The sequence below is a fragment of the Lepus europaeus genome, chromosome 1 (genome assembly GCF_033115175.1).
Source record: "Lepus europaeus isolate LE1 chromosome 1, mLepTim1.pri, whole genome shotgun sequence".
Taxonomy (NCBI): Eukaryota; Metazoa; Chordata; class Mammalia; order Lagomorpha; family Leporidae; genus Lepus; species Lepus europaeus.
This window is the reverse complement of record NC_084827.1, coordinates 141,297,859-141,322,841: the sequence shown is the minus strand read 5'-3', so window position 1 is coordinate 141,322,841 and position 24,983 is coordinate 141,297,859. Positions and strand designations below refer to the sequence as shown.

General features: G+C 37.7%; 1 protein-coding gene and 1 pseudogene across 2 annotated transcripts in view; one reads left to right on the top strand and one right to left on the bottom strand.

Moving 5' to 3' along the window:
- The window catches only part of BOLL (boule homolog, RNA binding protein), a 69,813-nt gene that overhangs the window by 33,324 nt on the left and 11,506 nt on the right, over nucleotides 1-24,983 (top strand). Inside the window, exons 8-10 of one of the 2 annotated variants that reach the window (XM_062201282.1) lie at nucleotides 4,048-4,095; nucleotides 5,238-5,366; nucleotides 12,575-12,673. In XM_062201282.1, the coding sequence (XP_062057266.1) occupies nucleotides 4,048-4,095; nucleotides 5,238-5,366; nucleotides 12,575-12,673 (276 nt within the window). Of the gene's footprint in view, nucleotides 1-4,047; nucleotides 4,096-5,237; nucleotides 5,367-12,574; nucleotides 12,692-24,983 lie in introns of those variants that run through there. The other variant, XM_062201292.1, reaches the window with a different exon arrangement.
- LOC133755956 (low molecular weight phosphotyrosine protein phosphatase-like) lies at nucleotides 2,611-3,146 on the bottom strand (annotated as a pseudogene).

Genomic DNA, 24,983 nt, shown 5'->3' with positions numbered 1-24,983 from the left:
CAGAATGTCATCTTATTCTTTTTTCTGTTTTATGACTTTAATAATAAAAAAAACTATTGAAAATAATACAGGAAGAATAAAATGTCAGTTACTAAGTATACAACTATCTTAAGAGGCAAAAGATATTTTGTGTTTTAATTTTATAGTTAGTCCCTTAAATAAATTGACCCTCTTCTTTTATGAGTGGATTTATTTGAATATAATCCAGCTGTTGTACAGTTCACCTATAAAAGTACACAGCTGAGTAGTTTTCATTAAATTCAGAGTTGTGTTACCACATGTCAGTTTTAGAACATTTTAATCATATTCTTCCAAAAAAAGCTTACCTATTAGTAATCTCTCCCCTCTTCTCAGTCCTGACCTGAGCAAATAGTAATTTCCTTCTCTGTCTTTCTAGATTTGTCTATTCTGAGCATTTGATATAAAGAGAATCATGTAATCTGTGGTCTTTTGTGACTGGTTTCTTTCACCCAGCATAATGTTTTCAAAATTTATTCATGTGGTGGTATGTGTGTCAATACTTTATTCCTGAATAATACCCTTTATGAATATACATTTTGTTTATCTATTCATCATTTGATGGGCCACTTGAGTTTTTCCGCTTTGATGCTTTTATGAATAATACTGTAATTAATACTATAATGAGCATTGTTGTATACGTTTTTGTGGACATATTTTTTCATTTCTCTTACGTCTTACAACTCTGCTGGGTCGTGTGTAACTCTGTATTCAAATTTTTAAGCAAGTGTCAGGCTGTTTTCCAAAAGAGCTGAGCCATTTTACATTCCCAGCAGTATATAATGAGGGTTCTAATTTACCCACATCCTTCCAACACTTGTTAACATCTGCTCATTTTATTATAGCCATCCTAGTGGATATGAAGCAGTAATACATTGTAGTTTTGATTTATATTTCCCTGAAGGTTAATGATGTTCAGCATTTTTTTATGTGCTTTTTGGCCACATCATTTTTGCCCATTTTTTTTGTTTGTTTTATTTGCTTGTTTATTTGAAAGGCAAAATGAGAAAGAGAGAAGGAGAGAGAAAGATCAATCTTCCATTCCTAGTTCATCCTCCAAATGCCCACAACAGACAATAGATAGGGTTGGGCCAGAGTGAAACCAGGAGCCAGAGACTCTATAATGGTCATCTACATGGGTCACAGGAACCCAAGTAGTTGGGTTTTTGTCTGCTTCCTCCCAGGCGCATTAACAAGAAGTTGGATCAGAAGAAGAGGCAGGACCCCATCAGGGGCACTCCAGTATGGGGCTTGGCATCCCACGCAGCAGCTTAAACCACTGTGCCACAGCACCCACCCCTCATTTGCCCATATTTAATTTGGTTTACTTGTCTTTTTAAATTTTTTTTGTATCTCAGTTGTATTTTTTTAGCTCCCTGCTTTATTTTGAAAACAATCTTTTCTGACATACAACCATATACATTTTGGGATTTGTTATCTGAAGGTATACAAAAATTACCTAATTTCCTATAAATTTCTTGAATGCTAATGAAAGAATACTTATTAACATAGCAATACTTGGGGCCTGCTCTGTGGCTCACTTGGTTAATCCTCCACCTGCAGCGCCAGCATCCCATATGGGCACTGGGTTCTAGTCCCAGTTGCTCCTCTTCCAGTCCAGCTCTCTGCTGTGGCCCGGGAAGGCACTGAAGGATGGCCCAAGTGCTTGGGCTCCTGCACCCACATGGGAGACAGGAAGAAGCACCTGGCTCCTGGCTTCGGATCGGCGCAACGCCAGCCATAGCAGCCATTTGGGGAGTGAACCAATGGAAGGAAGACCTTTCTGTCTCTCTCTCTCTCTCTTTCTCTCTCTCTCTCACTGTCTAACTCTGTCAAATAAAAAAAAAAAAAAGTTTTTTCTTAAAAAATACGAATACTTAAGTACACCAACATAATAGAACTTTTTCCAACTTTTTAAATTAGATTTTCTCACCTAAGCCAATTTATATTTGACATTTGGTTTACATGTGCAAATAAAAGCAGATATATTTGTCAACTGACTGTAAGATAAGCCAGAATGCAAGTATACTTCTTTCTGGATATAATTAAAATTTCAGAGACAGAGTGGCTCAAAAGAGAGGAAATAAGCTGACTTCCTCTTGAAATAAACTAAACAAAAATCAACAACTGTTAGAAGTGCTAATTCCATAACAATTTCTCTCTTTTCTATCTTTTAAATATATTCGCCTGCACTGTGGGCATGTGAATTAAATTATTTCTAATCTGGACTGTGTGCTCCTATGAAGGAGTCTATTGCAATTCTATAAAAGGCTGTAGGCCAAGGAAAGAGGTCATGAGGCAAGCAGAGTGCACCCCATCCTGTATCAGCATCCCACCCACATGCACACACTGAGGAGGCCATTCTATCAACACTGCAAAGGCTCAGCTGCTGACCTGGGTCTTCAAGACACTCTACTCATTGTGGTCTGCTTTGTTTTCTATATGGTGATTCTTCCACTATTTTTGTAGCTGGGGCAGAGTAGAAGTTTCAACTGCTCTGAGAATACTTTTTATTTATTCTTTTACATATACAGCTAATTTCCATCAACAGTTATTTTAAAAGAAACAGTCAACTGAAGACACAAGTGGGGCCTAGGGAACATCATGACATTTCAGTACACAGTAGCCCACAGGGCCTATCGAGTCCCAGCAGGCTTTCTCCAGGAAGGCCCTGCAGCACCTGACTCACTGCTGGTACACTGTCTCAAAGTTCAAGCCATTCCCATAATAGGGATCTTCAGTACATAATAAGTTATTTTGTGGATTGTAGCTCCCAAATAGTTCAATTTTAGCTTTGCAATTTTTAACTTGACTACTTTCTATATTCAAATGTCCTAGATTGCTTTTATCTGTACATGCTATGTAATCAACCATAGTAAAGTTCTCTTTGGTAATCTGCTGGGCCATGTGACTCATGGGAATACCATGCCACCTCCTACAGTCCTGCCCCCAATAGTCAGGGGTGCAAAGTGAGTTTCCTATATGATAGGTGGGCATGGATGTCTATCCTCCAGTTACCTGAAATGATTTGATGAGTTATAAGTTTTCTGAAAACTGCTCCTGCAATCAGTTAATGACAGGTGTTATCTATACACAAACAACACTGGCTTGGGCATCTGCTTAACCATCTGCCTACATGCACAGAGATGCTCAGTGAACACCCTTTTTATTATTGAGTCTCTACCTCTCTCTATAACTCTCCGTCTTCCAAATAAATAAAATAAATTTAAGATTTACTTGTTTATTTGAAAGTCAGAGTTACAGAGAGGCAAAGGCAGAGACAGAGAGAGAGGTCTTCCATCTGCTGGTTCACTCCCCAGATGGCCGCAACAGCCAGAGCTGCACCAATCCAAAACCAGGAGCCAGGAGCTTCTTCCAGGACTCCCATGTGGGTACAGGAGCCCAAGGACTTGAGCCATCTTCTACTGCTTCCCCAGGCCATAACAGAGAGCTGGATCAGAAGAGGAGCAGCCGGGACTAGAACTAGCACCCATAAATGATGCTGGCATTTCAGACCAGGGCTTAACCTGCTGCACCACAGTGCCAGCCCCTATATATTCTTAATGTCAAGTTCCCTCTCAGATGATTGATTTGTAAATATTTTCTCAAATTCTTTATCAGGTACATGATTTGTAAATATTTTCTCCAATGATATGGGTTGTATTTTCATTCCCTTAATGGTGTCCTTTGCAAAATAAAAGTTTTGAAAAGATTTTTATGGGGTCCAGTTTATTTTTTCACTTTGTTGCTTTTTGCTTATACTTTATGTTGTAATTTTAAAAACATTGCCTAATTCAAGGTCATCAAGATCTATACCTATATTTTCTTTGTAGAGTTTTATAATATATTATCTAGGTCTCTGATCCGTTTTGAATTAATTTTGTATATGACTTAATTTTTGTATAGGATTGACGATCCATCTTCATTCTTTCATATGTAGACATTCAGTTTTAAGGCTTGTTTATAACCTCAGTGGGTTTTTGTTGTTAATTTGTTAATTTGTTTTTGTTTATTTGTTTTCCATTTTAGGCCCCTGCACAGTGTCTACCAGGACAGTGGCAGTGGGGTGTTCCTCAGGTAAATAATAACTTTCTTTTTTCTTTTTTTTTTTTTGACAGGCAGAGTGGACAGTGAGAGAGAGACAGAGAGAAAGATCTTCCTTTTTTGCCGTTGGTTCACCCTCCAATGGCTGCCGTGGTAGTGTGCTGCGGCCGGCGCACGGCGCCGATCCGATGGCAGGAGCCAGGTGCTTATCCTGGTTTCCCATGGGGTGCAGGGCCCAAGGACTTGGGTCATCCTCCACTGCACTCCCGGGGCCACAGCAGAGAGCTGGCCTGGAAGAGGGGCAACCGGGACAGGATTGGTGCCCCGACCGGGACTAGAACCCGGTGTGCCGGCACCGCAAGGCGGAGGATTAGCCTAGTGAGCCGCGGCGCCGGCCAAATAATAACTTTCAATATCCATTCTGAGATCCTTTTTCAGTTGTATTCTGAAGACTGCATGAATACCGAAGTCAGGACAGCTAGGTTTGAGACCTAGGTTTAACTGTGATCCTCTTGACAATTCATTCAATCACTGTGTTCTCTTTTTCCTCATTTGTGCAATACACATAAGGATACTATACCTTTGTAAGTTTCCTAACATGATTTTTATGAAAATCAAATGAAATCATCTAAGTGAAACATTTAATGAATAAGTAAGTGCTCTGTAAATATGAAAAATTACATTTTATTGGAAAATATAGCATTCTTTTAACTTCACTTCGGAGTTTGCTTCTGTTTGATTTCTGCTTCTAAAGTATTGTTTTCCAACTTTTAATAACAAATAGTATAACAATAAAAAATTGTTTAATGACATTATCCATTTCTGTGGGATGTCACAAAGCTAATAGTTGGCATTTATACCAATTTAAATACTATATAGCATATTCTTATAACCTTTAGTGCTGATAATATATCCACAATTATTATCTGAGTTTATTTATGAAGTTCTGAGACATTAAGAATTTTCAGAACTTAACCAATAATAACATTCTTTAATGAAATTTACACATTTGTAATTTATAACAACCCAAGGTTCCTAGTCTATTGCTAAGATACTTCTAGGCTATCCCTGAGAAGGAGTTTTAAAAAAATATGAAACAACTATTTCTTTCATCTGTTTGGTAAGTCATTTATAACTAATCATATTAGAATCAGAAATACGGTTTTGTGTTTTAGTCTCCGGCCTCTTCTACTCCATTCTTATACCTGCAACCTTCTGAGGTTATTTATCAACCAGTTGAAATTGCACAAGACGGTGGATGTGTTCCTCCTCCACTGTCTCTGATGGAAGCTTCAGTTCCAGAGGTATGTGTTAGCTTTAAAGTAATTGATCTATAACTGCCTCATATTAACATTTTTTAATTTGTTCGAGACCTTCATTGAAATTGCTTCATCATTCACATCTCTTTCATATCTAAGAATTCCTCATCTTAGATTTCTTCACTAACTAGTTCTAAACCATTACACAAATCAACTGTTCACTCTGCTAGGCTAAGCCCTGAGTCAATCTCCCTGAAATAGTAATACATCAAATGTTTTGCCTGTCTATATTGTTACTAACATTCTGTCAGATAAAAGTGTATATTAATTAAGCCAACACTGTATTAGAGTTCCCCTTTCTCCACATGCTCACCAGCATTTGTTACTTTCTGTCTTTTTGATAATAGCCATTCTGACATATAAATCCAAAAGATATAAAAGCATTGTATCAAAGAGATACTTGCTCCACCATGTTTATTGCAGCACTGTTTACAATAGCCAAAATATGGAATCGACCAAGGTGTCCATCATCAGGTGAATGGATTTTTAAAATGTTATATATATATATTATATATATATATATATAATGGAATATTATTCAGTTCTTAAAAATAGAAGGAAATCCTGTTGTTCACGGTAAAATGGATGAAACTGAAGGAAGTCATTTTGAAAGAAATAAGCCAGACACAGAAAAACAAGTACTTCGTATTCTTCCTATGTGGGAGCTAAAAAAAAAGAATACCCACTTGGTGCCAGCACCACGGCATAGTGGGTAAAGCTGCCGCCTGCAACACTAGCATCCAGCATCCCATGTGGGCGCCAGTTCGAGTCCTGGCTGCTTCACTTGTGATCCAACTCCCAGCTAATGTGCCTGGGACAGCAGTGGAGGATGGCCCAACTGCTTGGTCCCCTGCACCCACATCCCCTGCACCACAGGAGATGAAGCTCCTGGCTCCTGGCTTTGGCTTGGATCAACTCTGGCTGTTGGAACCATTTGGGGTAGTGACCAGCAGAGGGAAGACATATTCTTTCTCTCTCTCTCTCTCTCTCTCTCTCTCTCTCTCTGCCTCTCCTTCACCCTCTCTGTAACTGCCTTTCAAATAAATAAATATATTTTTTTGACAGGCAGAGTGGACAGTGAGAGAGAGACAGAGAGAAAGGTCTTCCTTTTCCGTTGGTTCACCCCCAAATGGCCGCTGCAGCCGGTGCACCGTGCTGATCTGAAGCCAGGAGCCAGGTGCTTCTCCTGGTCTCCCATGCAGGTACAGGGCCCAAGGACTTGGGCCATCCTCCACTGCACTCCTGGGCCACAGCAGAGAGCTGGACTGGAAGAGGAGCAACTAGGACAGAACTGGCACCCCAACCGGGACTAGAACCCGGGGTGCCGGCATCACAGGCAGAGGATTAGCCTATTGAGCCGCGGCGCCGGCCATAAATAAATATTAAAAAAAAAAACCCACTCAATCTGATCTGAACACAGATTATTACTTACTTGAACCTAGAAGGGGTGGAAACAATAGTAGAAGTTTGGATACAAAATACTAGAGGTGGCCGGCACCATGGCGCAGTAGGTTAATCCTCCGCCTACGGCGCCAGCATTCCATAAGGGCGCCGGTTCTAGGCCTAGTTGCTCCTCTTCCAATCCAATTCTCTGCTATGGCCTGGGAAAGCAACAGAAGATGGCCCAAGTCCTTGGGCCCCTGCAACCATGTAGGAGACCGGGAAGACGCACCTGCTCCTGGCTTCGGATTGGCACAGCTCTGGCCGTTGTGGCCATTTGGAGAGTGAACCAGCGGACAGAAGACCTTTCTCTCTATCTCTCACTGTCTGTAACTCTATCTCCCAAATAAATAAATCAAATCTTAAAAAAAATGCTAGATAAAGCTGAATATGGTTCATTAATTGTGATAAATATACTAATATGAGATGTTAATTGGAAAAGGGTGGTGTAGGATTTATGAGAACTCTTTATACTACTACTTCACAATTTTATATATTTAAAACTATTCTGAAATAATATATTGAAAAAGATAATAAGGCCAAAGAAGGAAAATTATTTTTTAAAACTTCCTGCAAAAATATAAATCAGATGTATTTTATAACTACAAATTGTAAGTATAATCATCAGCATCTTTAAATTATATTCCTGGGGCCAGCATTTGTATAATAGCAGGTAAAGCCAATGCCTGCAAGGCCGGCATCCTATATGGGCGCCAGCTTGAGTCCTGGCTGTTCCACTTCCAACCCAGATCTCCGCCAACAGCCTGGGAAAGCAGCAGAAGATGGCCCATGTAACTTGGGCCTCTGCCACCCACTTAAGGACCCAGAGGAAGCTCCTAGCTCCTGGCTTCATCCTGGCCAGCCCCAGCCATTGTGACCATTTGGGGAGTGAACCATCAGATAAAAGATCTCTCTGGCCAGTGTTGTGTCTCACTTGGCTAATCCTCCGCCTGTGGCGCCGGCACCCTGGGTTCTAGTCCCGGTTGCTCCTCTTCCAGTCCAGCTCTCTGCTGTGGCCCGGGAGGGCAGTGGAGGATGGCCCAAGTGCTTGGGTCCCTGCACCCGCATGGGATACTGGGAGGAAGCACCTGGCTCTTGGCTTCAGATTGGCGCAGCACCGGCCATAGTGGCCATTAGGGGAGTGAACCAACAGAAGGAAGACCTTTCTCTGTCTCTCTATAACTCTCTCTCTGTCTCTCTCTCACTGTCTAACTCTGCCTGTCAAAAAAAAATCTCTGTCTGTCTCTCCCTCTATCTGTGTAACTGTGACTTTCAAATAAATAAATATTAAATATATATATATATATATTCCTGGGGCTAGCACTGTGGCATAGCAGGTAAAGCTGTCGCCTGCTGTGCCAGCATTCCATATGGGTGTCAGTTCAAGTCCCAGCTGCTCCACTTCTGATCCAGCTCTCTGCTATGGCCAGGGAAAGCAATAGAAGATGGCCCAGGTCCTTGGGCCCCTGGGCCTGCATGGGAGACCCCAGCAAAGCTCCTGGCTCCCAGCTTCAGCCGTTGCAGCCAACTGGGAAGTGAACAAGCGGATGGAAGTCTCTCTCTCTCTCTTTCTCTCTCTCTCTCTATCTCTATCTCTCTATCTCTCCTTCTCTCCTTCTCTCCCTCTAACTCTGCTTTTCAAATAAATTTTTAAAAAAGAAATCAATTTGAAAAGAGATCCTGTCAGAGCAACATGAATTCTGATTTCAATCCATTCATCTATTGATAGATACTAAGGTTGATTCCATATCTTAGCTATTGTGAATAATGCTGTAATGACATACTGATATAATTTCCTTTGTATATATACTCAATATTGGGATTATTGGATCATGTGGTAATCATTTTTTTAGAAAGCTACATACTGTTTTCCAAAATAACTGTGCTAATTTACATTCACAGTAGTGTACAAAGGTCCTTTTCTCCACATACTCCTCATTGGAAATCATTTTGATTCCTAGTAAAATCCTTTTTTATCTACATATAGATGTCGTTATTGCTACTTTTGCTCACTCAACTTCACCTCCAGCAGTGTTCCTCAGCTAGAAGGCTAGATATTAGACAACAGAAATGGTATACACATGATTTCTCCTTCAACTCACCTCCCTTCTTACTAAGCGGTGTGAAATTGAATCACTACAGAAATATTCCCTTGATGTGACCATTCCCTTAAGGTGACCTTTCTTCTACACTAAAGACTTAAGGAAACTTTGAATAGCTCTTTCAGAACATAAACCTCTAGTGAAATCTTTATCTTCCCTGATATCTGAAGATACTTAGAATCCTCATATTGGTCCAAATTGCTCAGCTCTTGGATGACATTCTACATTTTTTGTGGCTTAGGAATTATGGGCATTTTATTATTTAATTTATGATGGAATTTTTAATTCTTTCTTTCTAATAAGATAAAGCATTTATTTATACATTAGATATTTAGCCAGAATATACTTTCAGCTTTATACCATATTCTTCATTCTTGACATCAGAAACTTATTATCAGGGCATATTAGTGGAATCTAATGAGATTTTCTGAAAGTATGCTCATTATTGTCATAATTTACACTTTTTAATGGTGTTTCCCTAGAAATATTTGCATGATCTTATTTTAATATTGTTTTTGGTAGAAGATACAGTCTGACCAATTACATTAGTTTTCTGCTGCTATAATGAAATTTCTGAGGCTGGGTAATTGTATAGAGAAAAGAAGCTTATTTAACTCACAGTTCTAGAAGTAGGCTCTGTTGAGAACCTCATGACAGACAGCAGCAAAATGGTGAGAGCACATGCAAGAAGGTCAGATCATATGACCAGATCAGATGCCTGCTAGAAAAGCTGGGAAACAGTCGGGCTTATAACAACCCTCTCATAAGAACTACCTGAATCCCTTTCAAGTACATATCCTCAGTGACCTACAAATCTACTAGGACATACCTCTTAAAGGTACCACCACCTCTTAACATCACTATAGCAGGAACCAAGCTTCTAACACATAAACCCTAGGGGAGAAAAACCATAACACTACATAATTTAAAGAACAGAGTAGGGAGGTTTATAATCTTTAAGTGTTTTTTTTTTTCCACCTAAATTTGAAAATCACAGGGCCAGCTCTGTGGCACAGCGGGTTAAAGTTCCAACCTGCATGCCAGCATATCCCATATGGGTGCCAGTTTTAATCCCGGCTGCTTCTCTTCCAAACAAGCTCCCCGCTAATGCACCTGGGAAAGCAGCGGAGGATGACCCAAGTTCTTGGGCCCCTGTACCCATGTGGGAGACCCAGAAGAGGCTCCTGACTTCATATCAGCTCAGTTCTTGCCATTGTGGCCATTTGGGGAAGGAACCAGTGGGTGGAAGACTCTCTTTCTCTGTCTCTGTCTCTGTCTCTCTCTCTCTCTCTCTAACTCTGCCTTTCAAATGAATAAATAAATCTTTTTTTAAAAAAATTGAAAACTTCAAGAAAGTAGACATTTGTCCACCAGTTAAGAATACCATGTCCCACATCAGAGTGCCTGGGTTTGTTCCCTGGCTCTACTCCTAACTCCAGCCTGCTGCTAATGCTGCTAACGACCTGGGAGGTAGTGGTGAAATGATGACTCAAGTAGTTGGCTTCCTGCCACCCATGAAGGAGACCTAGATTGCATTCCCAGCCCTGACTATGTGCCAGCCTTTCTGGCCCATGCTAGAGCCACTGTAGGTATTTGGAATTAACCAAGGGATGAGAGCTAGCTCGCTGTCACTTGCTCATTCTCTCTCTCTCTCTCTGCCTCTAAAATTATTCTTAATTAAAAAAAAAAAAACTACAGTACTTTTTGTAAGTATTATAGTCAGTTTTCCTTAAAAATATATGTTAACATCTACACTCACTTATTTCAGTGATTTTTTTTTAAAGATTGATTTATTTATTTGAAAGTCAGAGTTACAGAGAGAAGGGGAGGCAGAGAGAGAGAGAGGTCTTCCATCCACTGATTCACTCCCCAAATGGCCACAATGACTGGAGCTGACCACCGAGGCTCGTGACACAAGCTGACTAGGCTATGGAGGCCTTTTGAATCCATAAACTCCATCAGTATTTAGACAAGGCCATAAGCCTTAAAGTGGAAGTTCTCTCCTCCCTTCAGAGAAAAGTACATCCTTCTTTGATGGCCCCTTCTTTCCACTGGGGTCTCACTCACAGAGATCCTTCATGTAGAACATTTTTTGCCACAATGTCGTGGCTTTTGATGCCTGAAATGCTCTCATGGGCTTTTCAGCCAGATCCAAATGCCTTAAGGGCTAAGTCTGAGGTCAGAGTCCTATTTAGGGCGTTTATCATTCTATAATTCTGCTGTGTAGACTGCTTCCCATGTTGGAACACTTGCTCCTTTTTAATTCTATCTATTATTACCAGACATTTGTTCTTATTTATCCCTTTGACACTTAATCCTGTCTATATGATCAATTACACACTTAATATGATCACTTTAACATGTAAGATGAGTGCCTAGAATCTTGTAAGAGACCATTATTATCCTGTGACACACACACCCCTACCAATACCCTAATTCTCTTCTACCTTTCAAAGCCAACCTTCTTGAAAAAGTAGTCTACAACAGTTTTTTTAACTACTCCACTACCTATTCACCCCTCATCTGCTGAAGCTGCTTTGATAAAGGTCCTCAATGACTTCTTACTTGCCAAATACTTCCCTTAATCTTACTTTACTTCTCAGCCATCACATATACTCAGTTAAATCCCTCCTTCCCTTAGTTTCTGTGCTACTGCTCTCTTCTAGCAATCCTTTTGCATCCTATTATTTCTCTGATCTTATATTCCCCATGATTTTGTATTTGGTCTCCCATTCTTTCATCCTTTATACTCACTATGATGTCTCTAGCACAAACCTCACTGAGTTTTAGACTATACTATTCAATACACAAGCCATTAGCCACATGTGGCAATTGAGCACTTGAAACATGACAACAACAAATTGAGATCTATTGTAAGTGTAAAATACACACCAAGTTTTGAAGACTTGGTATGAAAAAAAGAATATAAACCCCAATAATTACATTGATTTGAGTTTGATATGACATAATTTTTTAATATATTTTTAAATAAAATGTATTATTAAAAGCTGGTTATCCCTGATTATCTTTACTTTTCTCAAATGGCTTCTGGAAAACTTCAAATAATATATGTCCATTGGACAGTGCTTGCTCCATCTTTCTCAGTACACTTCTATTAGAGTTCCTAAAAAACTACAAACTTTAAATGCCACAAAACTCCTTCTCTCCAACCCCTTCATAACATTACATAAATATTAAACTTCCCTTGTATTCCATGGTACCACCATCTGTTAGACAAGCTTTACATGATCTGTCCCCTGCCTGCTGCTCTAAGCCATGCCTTTTTGTCCCTTAGTGTATAATCTTCCTTTCGGCCATACTAACCTAGGAAGATCTCCCAAATGAGGTATGGTATTTGCCTCTGTGCCTTTGCTCATTCAGCCTCTTTCCCTAATTCTTCAAGTTCAGTCATCAACTCTACTAGGAAACTCTCTGATCACCCTCCCTAACATTCATTAGCAAAATGAAATGTTTCTTTTCCATAAGGAATTTTGACTGAATCATACTATAAGTTACTTAAACAGGGAATTTGTTTTTATCTGCATTTCCCATTGTATAGTAAAATTGTTAATACATTGCAAATATTTAATAGATATTTTGAATTAATAAATGCAAGGAAATACATTCTTTTGTTTCTTCTTTTTATAATAGCCTTATTCTGATCATGGAGTTCAAGCAACATATCACCAGGTTTACACTCCAAGTGCCATTGCTATGCCTGCACCTGTGATGCAGCCTGAACCAATTAAAGTAAGAAGTTGGTTTTGATTGTTTTTTTTCTGTTTTTCTTCAGCTATATTTCCAGTTTTCCAGTTTGCACTTTGGGGAAGGAAACCTTACTTGGATATTTGTATACCATTTTTTATTAGAGTACAAAATTAGTGAACTTTTCAAGTGAAGAAAATATAATTCTAAACTATTACAATTTCTCTTCATTAGTCTGAGAAAGTTAGAAAACATAGATGTTCAAAATTTTTATCATGTTACCATAAAGTATATATGACTTAAAATTTACCATTTTAATCATTTTAAATGTACAGTTCACTTGTGTTAATTACTTTCACAGTGCTGTACAACCATCACCACTATTTCTAAACATTTCCATCACTCTAATTAGAAACTCTGTACCCATTAAGCAGTAATTCCTCCTTACTCTTCTCCCCTCTTCTCAGTGCCTGGTAAACCTTATCACTGTCTCTGTGAAATTGCAAAATTCTACAATTTTATATGCTCAGATTTTAATTATCTATGCTGATGGCATATAACATTTATAGAGAGATGAAAACAGTTAGTAGTCTCCTCTTATAGCTTAGAAATTGTGTTCATGCTTCCTAAATCAGATCTCAGGCCAAAGAATGATGATCTAGTTAGATCTGTATGTATATTCAATATTTCCATATTTTTACTATCTCCTATGTAGCAGAGAATTCTTCCTATTCCCTATGACTGTCTCTTAGTGAAATTCTTATAACTTCACTTTAGGGAAATGGACTTTATCTCCAGTAAAGAACCACAGATTGTTTAACTGTTGAAATGAAACTTGTGTACACTGTATTTTGGTGACAAAAGTAGCCATACTGTTTGCAATAAAATGGTAGAGATTAGCTCATGCTCCTGTTTATGCTGCTGACCTCTCCTGTGTGTTGAACTTAATACCAAAACAGTCTACATACCTCATCACCATTCATTACCATTATGGCTCACTGTATTGCTTTCACTGCTTTTAACCACTGCAACATGAAATAGAATCATAATTTTTACCTGCTGTCAAAATTTAAGATGTTACCTAAATCTTATTTATACAGACTTAATTTTCAGTATTTTTAGAAAATTTTCTGAAACAGACTTTCTCTGTTGTTAGCATTTATCTCAAATATACTTCTCTGTAAATAGCTGATATGAGTGTTGGTTATTTTCAGTTTCTGATATAAATGATAGGTAGATAGATATATAGAGTATCCCAAATGCTTGAAGTTGTACTGATTGAATAATTCAAATAGAGAATGAGTAATAGGGACTAGAACAGGAGAAATTTCCAAAGAACATTAATATTAAATATTCTTAAAGCTTAAATCCTCTAGTTCAAGAGTGTACTTTTAAAAATTTTTCTAAGATTTGTTGAGTATGTAACAGGAGAAATTGTACACAGAACTTATGATGTTACTCTTTTAGTCATATAAACATTACCAGTTCTGGGGTAGGCATTTGGCACAGCATTTAAGATACCACTTGAGACATTTGCATCCCATATCAGAGTGCCTGGGTTTGAGCCCTGGCTCTGCTCTCAATTCTTCCTGCTAATGCATACCCTGGAAGGCTGCAGGTAATGGCTCAAGAATTTAGGTTCCCGCCACCAATGTGGGAGACCTGGATTCCACTCTCAGCTGAAGACTTTGGCCTAGCACAACCCTCGCTATTGCTTGCATTTGTACCAACAGATAGGTTCATTCTCTCTCTCCCTTTCAAATTTAAAAAAAAAAAATTATTCCAATTTTACTTTATTAGAAAGAAAAAAATGTAGTAAACCAGCAAAGTCAAAACTGTAACATTGAGCTATTACATAGAGTTTTGCATTTCAAATTTTTACTTTCAAAATTGAATGTTCTATGCATTTTATATTGAATATTTTTCTTTAGGTTTTTTTTTTTCTTTTTTTTTTTTTTTTTTTTTTTGACAGTCAGAGTGGACAGTGAGAGAGAGAGAGACAGAGAGAAAGTTCTTCCTTTTGCCGTTGGTTCACCCTCCAATGGCCGCCGCGGTAGCGCGCTGCGGCCGGCGCACTGCGCTGTTCCGATGGCAGGAGCCAGGTGCTTATCCTGGTCTCCCATGGGGTACAGAGCCCAAGCACTTGGGCCATCCTCCACTGCACTCCCTGGCCACAGCAGAGAGCTGGCCTGGAAGAGGGGCAACCGGGACAGGATCGGTGCCCCGACCGGGACTAGAACCCGGTGTGCCAGCGCCGCAAGGCGGAGGATTAGCCTGTTGAGCCACGGCGCCGGCCTTTCTTTAGGTTTTTTAGTGGCCCCCCAATATAAAATGATGTACCACTAAGGAATAAAACTCCAAATCCACTTCTATATTTTTTAGAACTCTGTACAAATGCTTCACTATAAAAATTTTATTATATGGCAAATTACCCACTCTTATTTATAGGGCATTTGTATTGTAACATCAATATACAGTATTGTTATATCATTAGAAAACAATCTTTCTAAAAATGTGTTAAAGATAGCTAATATTTAAATAAAATATAAATGAATGATATTTGAGACATTAGCCTTTTTACTCGTATACACATTTTCCCTGATGCCAAAAACCTTGATGACTTTTAAAGTAGAAAGGTAGAAATATTCTTTGAAAGGATTTGAGGCTGTTATTTTTATAAGCATAAGTCATTTTTTTAAAACTCCAATGATTGCAATTTTATGAATGTTAATTAGGTGTATTCTCAAAGTAGGAATTTTGGATGTCAAAACTATAGAGACCTTATACAGAGCACAATTCTAACTGCTGTGAAGTACTGTTTGCCAGAAACAACTATTGACTATAAACCACATTCTATATAGTCTGTCAAATTAATCCAAAAACAAGTACAAATCAGACCAGTATAGAGGTTACTAGATTAAATATGGTAGATTAATAGGACTATCATTCCCTAATTCAGCATTCACATCTTGTACTGAATTAAATTTTAAAGTCAATAAAGTAAGAGAACATGTCAGAATTATCCCACTGAGCAAGATTATAGGAAGGATCAAAAGGAAAACTGTGTGTGTCTGGGAATATAAACTATTATGCTTTAAAATGAATATCTGATCCCATGGTATGAAGGGTATGAGTGGAGAATTCTAATCTGATTCTGTTTTCTCAATGTATGTCCATTTATGTTAGTATATGTGTCTATTAAAATTGTTCTTATGAGGATTGAGATATTTAAAATTGAGGAAGTTATAATTTTAGTTCATCTTTAAAAGTTCATTCAATTTAACTCCCATGTATACCAGCTGTCTGTGTGAAAAACATGGATATTAAAGATAATATTTAACCACCTTCCAAGCTATGAGGAATTTCTTTGAATTAAAGCACTGATAAAAGAAAAACACAGCTGTAGACTGTATACAGCTTATCCTTTGGGAAGGCAATATGATTCAGAAGCAAATTGGAAGAGGATCTGAACTACTACCGTTGACTACTTCTAGCTCAGAGGCCCAGAACATGCACTCGCCTTAAAGTTAGCAACTATCTCTATTTTACAAAAATATTTGGCCGGCGCCGTGGCTTAACAGGCTAATCCTCCGCCTTGCGGCGCCGGCACACCGGGTTCTAGTCCCAGTTGGGGCGCCGGATTCTATCCCGGTTGCCCCTCTTCCAGGCCAGCTCTCTGCTATGGCCCGGGAAGGCAGTGGAGGATGGCCCAAGTCCTTGGGCCCTGCACCTGCGTGGGAGACCGGGAGAAGCGCCTGGCTCCTGGCTTCAGATCAGCGAGATGCGCCGGCCGCAGCGGCCATTGGAGGGTGAACCAACGGCAAAAAGGAAGACCTTTCTCTCTGTCTCTCTCTCTCACTATCCACTCTGCCTGTCAAAAAAAAAAATATATATTCTACCACCACCATCTTCTTAACAGTTGCCAAATTTCAGTATTGTTAGTATGTCTTATCAATTAATTTACAGACTAAAATACCTGTGTCCTTCTACCTTAGGAAAATCTAAGGGAGAAGGAGGAGGACAAGTATAAAGTGCTATATTCTGGAGGGCAGAGACAAGAAAGGTCTGTTCTTTGCAGCTCCCAGCGTACCAGGAGGGTATAAATTTCCACGTGTTGTACATAAACAACAGGCAGCCTCAGATTCTCTAGAATAAATTTCCTTATAATCATAAAACTAGGCAGCAGTAGTAAACAAAAAAAAAGGCTCACCCAGTTAGATACGAGAAATTACATAGGTTTGGTGAGTATCAAGCCTCCTAAATGATATAAGTCTAGGGAAAGGGATATCAAACAATAAGGAGACTCGGGGGCTCATGAAACCAGTCTATTAGAGTTGTCATGGATCAATCTCTATTCAAGGATAAGTAAACAGAAAAATATACATTATGTGGGTTCTGTGAAAAAATATTTGCATATATACTATGTTGAATTCAAGGATATATAGCATAGACAAATGGTCTTAACTTAGAATGGAATTCTGATAAGCCCATTCACCACAAGTTGAAAGTGTAAGTTACAGGTTATGTGCATTTAATACATCTAACCTACAAAATGTTGTAAAAACACAGTACACTATAGAACATCAATTATTTACCCTCCTGATCTTGTGGTTCACTGGGAATGCAGCTTGCTGTCACTTACAAGCATTAATGAGAGAGTACCACACCACATATTACTCACTTGGTAAAAGGTCAAAGACTCAGAAGATCAAGATTCAAAGTATGGTTTTTACTGAATTCATATCTTCTATACCATTGTAAAATTAAAAAAGATTAAAACTGATTAAATTTTAATTAAGTTCAAGATTCAGTTGGTTCTCTTAAGAAAATATATAGACCTTGTTACCCTTGGTTTTCCTAAGATGTTAAAATCAAAGCACAAATTGCTTTAAGAGATCAAAGCTGAATATTATGTCACTTTTTGCATTTGAAAAGTTAATGACAACAGTGTGAAAGAAGGGGCTTGGGACAGTGCTGTAGGGTAGTGGGTTAGTGCGTAGCCTGCAGCACTGGCATCCCACTTACGGTCTGCCTCCCTACTAATGTGCCTGGAAGGGCAGCCAAGGATGGTCCAAGTGCTTGAGTCCCTGCACCCATGGGAAACCTGGAGGAAGCTGCTGGCTCTTGGCCTTGTCCTGGCCCAGCCCTGACCTTTGTGGCTATTTGGGGAGTAAACCAGCCGATAGAAGACCTGTCTCTCCTTCTCTCTCTCTCTCTCTCTCTCTCTAAATCTGCCTTTCAAATAAATAAAATAAATATTTTAAAAAGAAAAGATGGGGCCTAGGTGCTATCTTGAGTACCTTTGCAGGAAAAAGTAAACTACTAATTCTTGGTATTATATAATAATCATGTTACAGCCATTTCTGTTTAATCTTAGAGTTCAAGGAAAAGAGATACTAAGATTCTGCTTGAGTTTTAAAATTAATATAGTCCAAAGACTACAAACTTTTAAAGAGTTTGTAGATAGTTTATTGCAATATAGTTTATTTCCCTTTTAATCTTACGTATTTTGCTTTATATATTTAAAAAGATTATTCTGAGAATAATTCTGAATAGCTTTATTAGACTGCCAAAGGAGTTCATGGGCACACATATACAAAAGCAGTTAAAGATATCTGTATTAGAGTCAACAAGAAGAAATGTCTTTAGCTACATGTTCCTAATTATAAAGAGCATCTGAGTCTTTCTTACTGGTTAAGATTATTCAGACTCAAAAGGTAATGACATAGACAACAGATTGAGAAGGAATAATAACCAGAAATGGCAAATACAGTTTCTCACATTAAATAAATACAGACTTTTACAAACATTCTTACAAATGTAGCTTACACTAACAGTCTAAATGCAAAAAAAAAAAAAAAAGTTCTTGTGCTTTTGTAAAGACTTTTAGACACTCAACGTTCTGTCAGTAAGACAGAATAAGCAGAGATTTAACTTAAACATGGTAACAAGTACACAAATATTTACCTTTTATAAGTATTTATTTGGTTAATTCCATTCTTGGTAGTCTCATAAGCGCTAACATTAGTCTCTTGGTTTCTCTAAAGTTTTCTATTAAGCTTTTCATTTCTTATTTTTATTTTCACTTAAGGTGAATCCAACATACTTAAGTCTGGCAATAAATTATTTCCACAGTATAACATTGTCTTAGTTCAAGCTGCATTACCATAGCCTAGGTGGTTTAAACAACAATTATATATTTCTCACAGTTTTGGAGTATAGGAAGTCCAGGGGACCAAGGTGCCAGCAGATCCAGTAACTAATAATAACCAGCTTCCCTGTATGCAGATGTCTTCTCATCATACTCTCACAGAGTAGAAACAGCAGAAGCAAGCTGTCTCTCCTATCTCCTCTTAAAAGGGCATTAATCTCATTCATAAGAGCTCCGTCCTCAAGACTTAATTTTAACTGGTTCTTGGCCAGTTAATTTTAACCTTATCAAAGAATCCAACTCCAGATATATCACACTAGGGATGAATTTGGGGCAGATACATTTAGTCCATAGTAAAAGGATATTTACCCTATGTACTCAAAGCATCTTGTGAAGGCTTTCTTTCATAGGATTTCAAAGTTTCCCAGCCTGAAAATTTCTTTCCAGCCCAAAAAAGTTAAATCAGGGATCAACAAAAGAGTCCAATAGTAAATATTTTAACCTTTTAGGCCACATACTCTCTATCAAAACTATTCAACTCTGTAGTGTGAAAACATGAATAGAGCTGTGTTCTAGTTTATTTATGAAACAGCTGATGGGCCAGATTTGGCTTACAGGCCATAGTTTGATTACTGTTTAATTAGCCATTAACAGGTTAATGTAACCTCTTAAAATATAAAATTAAAGGTAATATAAATTTGTTTATTATATTTCCATTTTAATTACTTAATTTTAATCTATTTTTCAGCTTAAGATGAATTTTATGACCCTGAGCCACTGGGCTGGGTTTTTTTTTTTTAATATTTATTTATTTATTTGAAAGTCAGAGTTACACAGAGAGAGGAGAGGCAGAGAGAGAGAGAGGTCTTCTGTCCGATGGTTCACTCCCCAGATGGCTGCAACTGCCGGAGCCGCGCCGATCCGAAGCCAGGAGCCAGGAGCTTCCTCCGGGTCTCCCACGTGGGTGCAGGGGCCCAAGGACTTGGGCCATCCTCTACTGCTTTCCCAGGCCATAGCAGAGAGCTGGATCAGAAGAGGAGCAGCCAGGACTAGAACCGGCACCCATATGGGATGACGGCACTTCAGGCCAAGGCGTTAACCCACTGCACCACAGCTCTGGCCCCTGGACTGTTTTCATATTTACATTTGCCTTAAGTTCTTACTAGCCAACACACTTAATCAATTGTGTGTACTGGCAGGGGAAATAGTAAAAGGTAATTTGGTATGTTAAGTACTGCATAAGGATAGGTATTAGTTGATAGTCAATTCATACTTTTATGGAGATAAATCTTATTATGTAGCACATTTTATTGTATGTGTTTCTGTTTTATGAGCACTTAGTCTTGAATTTTAACCTGTCATTCCAATAGAACATTTTCTCCTTTTACTCAATTGATTTTATTTTCTCATAGAATTCAGTTACTTGGGTAGGCACCTTACTTTTCATGGCGTAAGATTCAATTTATCAAATATTAATCCCTTACAAAATAGTTTTCTAAACTTTTTTGTATTATATCTCCTCCAACTTTGAGGACACATGGTGAGAATAAGCAGTGGGATTTGATATTGTATACTTTATTATCTATATTTTAAATTTACCTGTTTTGGAAAGTCATGGAGGAAGACATTAGGGATATCTCTTTCATTCCATTGGAAATTATTGGTCCTTCTGGATTACCACAGTATTTCCTCATATCCATGGGGGATATGTTCTAAGACTCCTAGTGGATGCCTAAAACAATGTATGGTACCAAACTCCATAAGTATACAAGTATTTTGAATGCAGGACAGTCAATCTGGTTACCAAGATGGCTACTACATGATTAAAGGATGGGTACACAGCATACGTATGCTGAACAAGTGAATGATTCATGTCCCAGGTGGGCCAGAGCAGGAAGGTGTAAGTTTTCAGCATGCTACTTAGAAAGGCAAGCAATTTAAAATATGTCTGAGTTATTTCTTGAATTTTTCCATTTAATAATTTCAGACTACTTTTTACTACAGGTAACTAAATCCACAGAAAGCAAAATCAAGAACAAGGGGGGATTACTGTATTCATCTAGATACAGTGCCAAGATCTGATGATGTCATTTACCTAAATGCTAAGTGTCTTGTGCTAGTTCTTGTCCTGATCGAATTAAATACTGTCAAACTAGTCTGTCCTCAAATTTTATCAACCCTAGAATGTGGATATCTTTCCTTGCATTCAGTTTGATCTTTCAATGTCCCTTTCAGAAAAAAAACAAAAAAGTCTTCCCTTTTTATAAGCTACTAATCATAGCACAATTCTCCTTGCCCTCTAAATTATCTTTACAAGGGAGTATTTCAATTTTATTTTGCATTTTAATAGTGTTTGAATCTGACACAATGCTTTTTTTTAGAAAACTTTTATTTAATAAATATAAATTTCAAAAGTACAACTTTGGATTATATCGGCTTTTCCCCCCATAACCACCCTCCCACCCGCAAACCATCCCATCTCCTACTCCATCTTCCATCTCATTTTTCATTAATATTCATTTTTAATTATTTTTATATATAGAAGATCAACTTAGTATATATGAAGTAAAGATTTCAACAGTTTGCTCCCACACAGACACACAAAGTATAAAGTACTGTTTGAAGACTATTTTTACCATTAATTCTCATAGTATAGCACATTAAGGACAGAGATCCTACATGGGGAGTAAGTGCACAGTGACTCCTGTTGTTGATTTAACAATTGACACTCTTATTTATGACATCAGTAATCACCTGAGGCTGTTGTCATGAGCTGCCAAGGCTATGGAAGCCTCTTGAGTTCACAAGCTCTGACCTTATTTAGACAAGGCCATAATCAAGGTGGAAGTTCTCTCCTCCTTTCAGAGAAAGGTACTTCCTTTTTTGATGGCCTGTTCTTTCCACTGGGACCTCACTCATACAAATCTTTCATTTAGGTCATTTTTTACCATAGTGTCTTGGCTTTCCATGCCTGAGAAACTCTCATGGGCTTTTTAGCCAGATCTGAATGCCTTAAGGGCTGATTCTGAGGCCAGAGTGACACAATGCTTTGATCCTTTTCCTAATGGAATCCTAAAATATTACCATCTGGATGATGGTCACTACCTCCTTAAACTGAAAATGATGAATATAGTTTTCTACATTTTATTTTCAGAATCATCACTGCTTATGCATTTGTTTGTCCATCTAACTTCTCTAAAATCACAACTGTAGCAGTGATTTTTCTGACCTCTTGATGCCACACTGTTTGTGTCCCTTTTTTCAACTCAGCAACTTGCTAAGAATAATAGATCTATTTCTCAGTTACCAAATCCCTTTTCAAATCTCTTAAAGTGCCTAATGAGATCACTATAATTTCTTCAAGACTTCTTCATCTTAAGTTTCCACCCTTTAATCACGCATAAAATCTGAATTTGTTTTTAAAATCATTCTCTTAATCACATCCTTACCAAATTCCTTTTCATTAAATATTATAATCTTATAATTATAACATTCAGCAACCTAAATTATTTACATGTGAATATAATAAAACTAGCAGTGCTCCCTGTTCTCTCTAGTTACTTAAGGCTTTAACCAAGCAAGTTTACATACATAAAAGTTTTATTTCACATCTATGTTCTGCGAGGATTATATTGAGCACCAGCCACATGCTTACCAGTGTACTACACACTGAGAATATAGCAATGAATAATGTGAAGTTGACAGTATTGAACAGCTCAGGGAAATACAGGCCAATATGTTGAGTTTGGTTTTAGCAAACCAGACAAGCTTGAACCCCCTAGAGTTGTGCTGATTCCAGTATAGTAGCCAGTAGCCACATCAGGCTATTAACTTTTATTTTAAATTAATTGAATTTAAATAGAATTTAAAATTCAGTTCCTCAGTTGCAACTAGCCACATTAGAAGTACTAAATAGCCACACATGCCTAGTGGCTATCGTATTTGACAGTGTAGATATATGGAGTATTTCCATCAACACAGAAAGTTCTATTGGACAGCACTACTCTAGGGATAATGAAAACAGATGTGGAAAATTCTTGAGTGTATGCAAAATTAATATGTTTTAGGATAGCTTGGTCTGCTAAATTAGGAGCCAACCTAGGGTCAAAGTGCCAAAAAGACAATAGCAATTAGCTTGTTTCTTTGACACAAACTTCTCTTTCAAAAGTCCTAAGAAGACACAAGTATATGGAATTACTCTGGATTAAACAGCATAGGTACCTAATGCCTGTCCTGCCTCTGCCAATTTTAAGAGTAATTTTTGGAATTTGGACAACTGTAAGGTTTTCTGAAACACTATTCTCCTTTTAAAACTCACCTTGAGAGCTTGTTTGGAGGTTCTAGCAGGGGAGCACAGCTACTCATATACCCTTGACCAAAGACCGGTCCTCCTCTCACCTTATAGAAGAAAATGTTAGAGCTCACTTTAACCTGTTCTGATCTGTTCTTCATTTTAGACTTTTAGATACTAAACATTTATAATGTGACACTAGACAAGAGATTGTCTAGTGCAGGTTGTATGCTCTCAGAGAACAGAGAGCAAATCTTTACTGAGTTCTGGATCCCTCCTAGTTGCTAGCCTTTTGCTTCATAGCACTCTAAATTTAATTAGTGCCACGTTCTCCAAGTATTTAGTAAATATTGAATGATGTTCTACACTCATCTACTCTAACTTACTCCTTTTTTCTATTCAGTCTTTCTGATCTGTATTTTCTCTTTACTTAACAGACAGTGTGGAGCATTCATTATTAAGACAATCGGGCAGCTCTAGTCCACCTCAACTGATTTCTTATCCAATGATCCTTGTGTGACCGAGATCCAGCTTCAACGAACCAGCTAGAAGCTGCCCGTTGTGAACTTAGGGTTAGTTAATACATCACCATACTTATTTATTCCACTATAATCTGTCTAAATTTGATGAAATTTGCCTTTTCAGCTGTTCTGCAAAATTATTTAGGTAGATGTGACATGTTGGTTTTTTTTTTATGTGTTAATCTAACTGTAGTGACATTTTCTACATGTTTTATCCATTCCATAAATAATAACCACATTGGGAATAGTGAGGTGTCTTTCATTTTCTCTGCTTGTGTTATTTCTTCTCAGACTTTTAGATATATTTCACATTCTTTCATATGCATTTTAATATTTAGCATAAGAATCATTTCTAACAGATATTTTAGTACTTTAGTATCTTTTAGAACATAGTAGGTTATTTAGCCTTAATGAATTAGTTCTATTACTTTGCTATTTTGTCGTTTAATATGGTTTTGTCTGATTTCTTATTTACTTGTTACTGCTACTTATTTAATTTTCTTCCATGGTTTTCAGAGTTTGAAGTTTATGATTTTTTTATAATATTTTCCAAATATTAGAAATACCATCAACACGATCAATATTCTTAACTTTTCATGTGATTAATTTGACTATATTAAATTTTTGCTGTTTGAGATGATACACATCCCTCCTATACCATAATCAAATTGCTGCAAAATTTTATATAATGTGGATCCAACTAGTGGAATTTTAATAAAAGAAAGGCTCACCTCTAACATGATCCTGTAACACTGACATTTCACCACGTTGATGTTCTTTAAATGTGTTAATAGTTTAACCTTTTCTTCTTACATGTTATCAATATATTCAGTTACCTACGTCACTCATTTTCAAAAGAATAATTGTTTTCATAAAATGCAACTTTTTTTACACCAAAGAAAGACTTTATATTCTGATTCTAAAGCAAATTCTTATTATAAAATTGGGAAAGAAGAGGAATGAGCCCATGATCAAGTGACAGAACAAACTATAAGAGTTTTTAATCACTAAAATTTCTGTAGTAGTACAGAAAATATCCCTCTTTATGTTTATATACAGTTCTTTCGGTGACTTCTTAATTTTACAATGGAGGGGAACAATAAAACTGGCATTGATCTTAATAAGTCTCTCCCATCCCTCTCCTATTCTAACCTCAAGTTCATTCTATGCTCAGCAGCAGCAGCAGAAATAATAAGACATGAACCCCAAAGTTTCTCCTTGTGAGTCAGAGTATTTTCTTTTGAAACCATAGTTAGTATCTTTGCCAGTCAAATGGTTTCATGTATCTAGCATACAAAGATCCCATATACATTAATTATTCTTAGTCTGAGAAATGTCAATAGACTAAGTTGTCCCACAATGAAATTTCAAAATTTTTTGTTCTGTCAGTAA